This window comes from Procambarus clarkii, chromosome 2 (genome assembly GCF_040958095.1).
Source record: "Procambarus clarkii isolate CNS0578487 chromosome 2, FALCON_Pclarkii_2.0, whole genome shotgun sequence".
Taxonomy (NCBI): Eukaryota; Metazoa; Arthropoda; class Malacostraca; order Decapoda; family Cambaridae; genus Procambarus; species Procambarus clarkii.
In genome coordinates, this window is record NC_091151.1 from 28,230,404 (window position 1) to 28,237,338 (window position 6,935).

The following is a 6,935-nucleotide window of genomic DNA, read 5'->3' on the forward strand; positions in this document are numbered from 1 at the left end:
CATGGCTGATATGGATACCCTAACTATTTTGCATCAGTCGATGTGGGTGGAGTTCTAGGCCTACCGGGGACCACGAGCCAGAACCTGGCCCCCCTCAGAGAGGCACGGGGAGCAATGGCCCATAGAAATGCACATGTGATTTGGAGCATTCTATATCTGCCATCGACCGGGACAGGCACCCAGAAAGGTAAGCGCCACAAAACAAACCCCTATTCTGGTTAAACAACAAAAATCGACAAACGAGTCGACAGAACTCCCCCAGGAAAACGAACTAACAAGCATGACGTCACGCGAGCCGCGCCGCATGTCTGCGCAGCTCCCCCCTCCCAGGGAGGGGGAAGGGGGAGCCCCAGACCCCCGCGCCGGCGATCCCCGCCTCAGTTCCTCGGCTGATGGGATCATGCACGGTCGTGTGGCTCCAGCTCCAGTCTTGTCTCAGTGCTGTGACTTGTTTGCAGTGCTGCTCTTAAGGTGGTCGTGTGAGCTGAGAGTAGTATTCTTAGGTACTCGGGCTGCATGTGCTTAGGGTCACCTTCCCTGAGTGCCCTGTAAGTACCGCCCTTGGGGCTTGGGGTTGCCTTCCACAAGTCACCTTGGGTCTACCTCTGTTGGCTTTTCGCTGCTTGGCGTTTGGCCGCCCCGAGGGTTTGGGGGTTTCACTCCCTTGTTTACCTTGGGGTAAGTGGTAGTTATCGCACTGGTGGGGTGCAGGGAACTACGTAGCTAGTTTTCACCTATGGCAGCGGCCGGCTCTGTTCCCTCTGGGTACGTTGTCCACTTGTGATGTTTTTTCATTTATTTTTGTTTTTGCCTGGTAAGGGGGTCTTCCTTGTGTTTTCCCCCCCCCCCTAATATTAGGTTCGTTTGTGTGGCGGCACCCCCCTGCTTTGCCCTCGCGATTGGACACGTCCTGTGGGTTCAGCTTTAGCAGTTTGCTTGGTAGTTTGGGGCGCCGGTTAGCAGTACCCTGCCTGGGATAACCCTTAGCAGACCCAGTCTAGGGGCCCTGGGAAACCCCCCCCGGGGGCTCTCGGGTCCGATAGTGGAGACCCTTGCGTCCCCTCGCTTTGTGCGAGTTGAGGGTTGCTCTGTACCTTTGTCTCAGGGTGACTCTCCTTGTTTTTGCCTCCGTCATGCTGCCTGTTGGGTCGGTGACACATTCGACCCTTGAGTCCTGCGAGCTTTGTTGCTTGTTCGTGACTCCATTCACCCAGTTTGCTGATGAATTCCCGTAAGTGCAGGCAGCTCGCGCGTTGCAGGGTAGGATGTTGCAACGCGTTCTGGTTTGTCACTTCCCCGGACGCCCCGATGCTGCCCCGCTTGTGTAGGGACCCAGACTTGGGTGGTTTTGGTCGCTTCGGCCTTGGTTCCTTCCACGCCCCCCTTGTTTTTCCCCTTCCTGCTTCCGGCCCCTACGCATCTGCAGGCTTCGGGGTCGAGGCGGGGTTAGAGGTTCTGAGACTTGGGCAGTTTCGGGGGTTGCCCCGTCCGGGGTAGCTGCGGAGGCATTCGAGTCTGTTCCTCCGGCCGATGCTCCGGGGTTTTGACCAGTGGGCCCCCTTCTCTTTCAGCTCTCTCGGCTGCCCCGGCTCTTTCTTGAGGCCGGGGCTTTGGAGGTCGACTCGGCCCTGGGGCCTGGTGCAGAGGCTCCTGGGGTTGGGGAGGAGCGGCCTTGGGGGCCTTGGGTTCCATTGCGCCCCGCCTGGATTTCCGTCCTTCTGAGCGGGGCTTACTGTTACAAGGAGTGGGGTTTTCTTTCCCCCCTCTGCGTACGATTTGGGCTTGGGTTCTGCTCCTCCCCGGGTTCGGTTCCGTGTCCCTGTGGTTTCTTCGGTTCCGTCTTCAGGAGGTTTTCGGCTAACCGCATCTCTTCGCCTGCAGTGCGGTTGGCCTTTGCGGCTTCCTCCTGCGTTTCCCGGAGTTTGCCTCCATACTGGTTCCTTCTGTTCTGGACAGGTTGGGCTCCTTGTCTCCGTTTGGGCTCCTTGTCTCCGTTTGGGCTCCTTGTCTCCGTTTGGGCTCCTTTGTGGCCGTTTGGGCTCCTTTGTGGCCGTTTGGGCTCCTTTGTGGCCGTTTGGGCTCCTTTGTGGCCGTTTGGGCTCCTTTGTGGCCGTTTGGGCTCCTTTGTGGCCGTTTGGGCTCCTTTGTGGCCGTTTGGGCTCCTTTGTGGCCGTTTGGGCTCCTTTGTGGCCGTTTGGGCTCCTTTGTGGCCGTTTGGGCTCCTTGTAGCCGGTTGGGCTACTTCTCGCCTTGTTGGGCTACTTCTCGCCTTGTTGGGCTACTTCTCGCTTTATTGGGCTACTTCTCGCTTTATTGGGCTACTTCTCGCCTTGTTGGGCTACTTCCTTTCGCGTCCTGCGCATGCGCCGTGGGAGTTTGTTTTGGTTCCGGGCGGTGTGCACACGTGTTCTGCTCCAATTCTCTCGGGGGGCTTCGCCTCTCGTTCTTTTCTTATTCCCATCCGTGCCCCATTGCTTTGAGGGTGTTCTGGGGTGCCGCTGTGTGGAATTCATGAGGTTTTTCCCTGCGTTCTAGGGTGGGGAGCCTCCTTCGCTGCTCCCCTCCTCTCCAGTATGGGCGCACTGGCTGCCTCCGGCGGATACGGACTCAAACGCTTGCGTTATGGCCCTTCAGGGCCTAGGTTCTGCAGGTGAGTTGGTGCGGTTTTGGCGTCTCCTCCGTCCTGATGCTGTTTTTGTTTTTGGGAGTAGGAATGGGTGTACGTACGTACCTGAGAACGTGGACCGTATCACCCGAGGTGCCTACTGCAGGCTATTAGCCCATACTGGGCAGCTCTTGTTCTCTCCACCTGATTCCTTCCTCGGTTCACGGGTGTCTGCAGGTGACCTCCTGTCCTTTCAGTGGCTGTTCCTACCTGTACTCCTCATGCCCCTCTCCTATGCTTGTCTAACCTTGCTTGAGTTCAGGGCCCCGCCTCCACCTTGTTCCGCAGTGCAACGGTGGGGGTGCTTGTTTGGTAGTAAGTTTTCCTGTGTCGGAGGTTTTGTGTTCGCCTCCTTGTGTTTGCAGGTTGGGTTTTGGCTCTTTGTTTCCGCCTCTCCCCTGTCGTTTGCCTGTCGGGCGGATTCTGTGCTTCTTGGGCACTCTCATCTCTGCTCTTGGGGCTGTGTATGGGGTCAGCCCATGTTGGGCTGCCTAATGCGTTTCTTTGATTGCCTGTTACACTGCACACGTTTCTTCTACCGTCCCTGTGGCTCAGTTGGGTGCTCGGTTTCCGCCTATGTCCCCTTGTGTGCCACTCGTGTACGATTTATCTATCTTCTCTGTCGCTTCCTCGGGGAGTGTGGTGACGTTTTGCTGCGGTTTTGGTACTGCAGGTGTGTCGGGGTTGGTTGTGGGGTTATGTTCGGCCCTTCCGTGCTCCCTCTGGGGCTCTCCTTCCTTGCCGGTCTTGCCGTGCAGGGCCTGGTTTTTCCATATTCCTTGGTTTCACTGTCTTGTCCTCGCCTCATTGTGCTGGCTGGGGATGAGCTTGGGGTCATCATCTTGCGCCTCGCCTATCCTCCGGTTTCGGTTCAGGTTCCAGAGCCTAGTGGGCTCTCTTCCTTCGTGTTTTTCATGGCTGCCCCGGGGCTTTCTTGACGCTGGGGCTTTGAGGGGACAGCTCGGCCCCGGGGCCTTCAGGGTGGATTCCCGGGGCTGGGGTTAGGGCTCACGTGAGAGGCCTCAGGCCCCGTTGGTCCCCGCTGGGGTGTTTCTAACCCTCTGGGGGGGACTTGCAGTTTTGTGGTGGGGTTTTCCGTTCCCCCTCTCAGCAAGTGCTTTGTGGGCGTCGGCCCCTCCCTGGGCTTGGTTTCCTTGTCCGTTGTACCCGTTGTTTCCGTCCTGTCGGTGGGTGCTTTTCTACGATCTTCGCCTCTTTTTTCCGGGACGGGCCTTCTTCCGTCATGTCCCCCTCTTCTTGGGGTTTCTGCATGACTTTTGGTCTCGGGTGCGACGGGGTTTTGGGGCCTTCGTCCTTTGTGTTTGCTTCTTTTTGTTCTCGAAGGTTCGGGACAGTTTTGCTCCTTCCCGTTTTCTGGTGCGTCTGTCGTCATTTGGTTGAGCTTCCCTCCGGTCCTTTCTAGGGCTTGTGGGTCCTCTTCCCAGCAGCTTCTGGGTGTTGGCCTTTTTATTCTTTTGTGAATATATCTTCTCTTCACACTGTCTCGGCGCTCCTAGTTTTCCTGGGGGCGATTTTGCTCCTCCTAATGAGTCTTTTCGCTCCTGCCCTTCTGCGGGATGTTGGTGCGGGGCGGCTCCTTATGCGAGTTCCTTCCCTGTCAGCTGCACTTGTGGAGGTGGTCTTGCACACTTGTGGCATTTTCGTTTTGGTCCTACGTTTTCTTTTCCCTCCTGGGGCTGTCATAGGATTGGATTGTGGCGGATGTAGAGGCACTTGGGGCCGTTCAGGGTCTGGCACCTTGGTTTCTGCTGCTAGCTTCGGTATCGATATTCCTTCTGCGCAGTTTCGCAGGTTGTATCGTGCGTTGTTACACCTCTGGCCTTCTTATGCACTGTCTGTGTCGTCCTGGTCTTTGGACAGGGTGCTCTCCTGTTTTTCTTCTTGGTGGTTGTGGCTCCTTGGGGTCAGGTTTGCTTTGCCTCGGTTTTCTTTTTGTGTTGGCATTCGCCTCTGGGAGCCGTGTGGCAGAGCTTCTTGCTCTTCTCAGGCGCAGTGGTTTTTGGCTCCTATTGTCGTGATCATAGGTTTTCTTCGTCTGCGGCCGTTCTCCCTTTTTTCTGGCGAATGCTATACCTTGGGTTGTTGTCTCGACTTCGTGTTGTGAAGTGATTCTCCGACCACCTCCCGGGTATGTCCCCTTGTTTTTTAGGTAGTCTTTGGTGAGGTAGCTCCGGGGAGCCGTAGCGGCTCCCTCCAGAAACCCAGCGTTGAATGTAATGAAACGCCATTTTCTGGGTGAGTCCGGGAGGCTCCCCGGCACCCTCCCGCCCTCCGGTCGGCGGGTTTTTCACGGTTTTGATATCCAGCCTCAGAACTGGGGCGGGGATCGCCGGCGCGGGGGTCTGGGGCTCCCCCTTCCCCCTCCCGGGGAAGGGGGAGCTGCGCAGACATGCGGTGCGGCTCGCGTGACGTCATGCTTGTTAGTTCGTTTTCCTGGGGGAGTTCAGTCCACTCGTTTGTCGATTTTTGTTGTTTAACCAGAATAGGGGTTTGTTTTGTGGTGCTTACCTTTCTGGGTGCCTGTCCCGGTCGATGGCAGATATAGATTGCTCCAAATCACATGTGCATTTCTATGGGCCATTGCTTCCCGTGCCTCTCTGAGGGGGCCAGGTTCTGGCTCGTGGTCCCCGGTAGGCCTAGAACTCCACCCACATCGACTGATGCAAAATAGTTAGGGTATCCATATCAGCCATGGATAGCTCCGGGGAGCCTCCGGGACTCACCCAGAAAATGGCGTTTCATTACATTCAACGCTGGCTTTTTCACTCCATCACATAGTGGAGGAGGGGTGTGCAAATAATTTTGACACACTTTACTTTGCATCAGGTCTATATCAGCAGATAATGAGACTTCCTTTACATATGGGTACCAAAATTCCCATAATGACATAGTTCCTCATTGCTGCCAAATTTCGCATTACAGTGTTTCTTTCAATTAAAGTTTTTTGGAGCACATATTTTGTAATGATGATGCCATATTAATTTTACGCATGTTTCTTTATTTTCAGCATACATGCAGGACAATGGATCAAGTGTCAACAAGATACCAACAAATAATATAGATGTCCAAGAAGATATCAACATCAGTGAGGGAAAAGAAAACAATGGGGAGCAAGAGCTTAAGTTAAAGAAAATGAAGAAAAACGAAGACTGTCTGAAGATTCAACTATTAAAGGTAATCAAAACTCATTCTTCGTTTTTTAAACTCAAAGCAAAACTTGTATATATTTTAGACAAGTTTTTAGGTTCCACAATTACATTACTGATTTGTTGTATAAAGTAGTTGTATTTTATACAGCTGATGAGTCACAATGATGTTGCTGAAGAATGTTGTCCTAACCACACACAAAAAGATGAAAATACAAAGATGTTTCGGTCCGTTCTGGACCACTATTAATTCAATTGTTAGTTGTATTAAACTTGACTGCTGATATAGATTATTTCATGTATTCCAGTTAACAGTAATATTAAAATTAACATCAGAGCCTGACGGCTCAGTGGACAGTGCTCTTGGTTTGTAATCCTAAGGGTCAAGGTTCTATCCCTATTTGATGCTGAAACAAATGGGCAGTTTCTTTGTCCCTGATGCACCTATTCACCTAACAGTAAATAGGTACTTGCGAGTTAGACAGCTGATATGGGCTGCTTACTGGGAATGTGAGTGTTAAAATTAGGATTAAGGACTTGCCCAAAAAGCTATGCATGCTAGTGTCTGTTCAAGAATGTAAGAAATCTTATATATATATATATATATATATATATATATATATATATATATATATATATATATATATATATATATATATATATATATATATATTTACATACACATATATATACATACACATATATATATGTCGTACCTAGTAGGCAGAACTCACTTCTTGATTTACTTTATTTCCAATAAATTGTTTCCAATTAGTGTATTTGAATTATTATTATTATTATATTATATTAGGAACATAAATTTTTGAATTAGTTGTGTGAGTATAGGTTACGTTTAGATAGGTTAGGTAAGGTTGGTTAGGTTCGGTCATATATCTACGTTAGTTTTAACTCAAATTTCAACAAATTAACTTATAAATAATGAAATGGAATGATTTATCATTTCATAAGAAAAAAATGAGAAAATACATAAATTCAGGAAAACTTGGCTTATTAGGCAAATCAGGCCTTGCATAGTAGGCCGAGTATGACGATCTGGCTACTAGGTACAACATATATATATATATATATATATATATATATAT

The 6,935-nt window shown here is 51.2% G+C and overlaps 1 protein-coding gene across 2 annotated transcripts in view; it reads left to right on the forward strand.

The window, feature by feature from the left end:
- Positions 1-346: 346 nt before the first annotated feature.
- LOC123747982 (uncharacterized) overlaps positions 347-6,935 on the forward strand; it is a 16,265-nt gene continuing 9,676 nt past the window's right edge. Inside the window, exons 1-2 of one of the 2 annotated variants that reach the window (XR_011229289.1) lie at positions 347-471; positions 5,694-5,860. Coding sequence is in view for 1 of the 2 variants with exons in the window: in XM_069328417.1 (XP_069184518.1) it covers positions 401-479; positions 5,694-5,860 (246 nt within the window). In the remaining variant the exon portion in view is untranslated. Of the gene's footprint in view, positions 480-5,693; positions 5,861-6,935 lie in introns of both variants that reach the window. The other variant, XM_069328417.1, reaches the window with a different exon arrangement.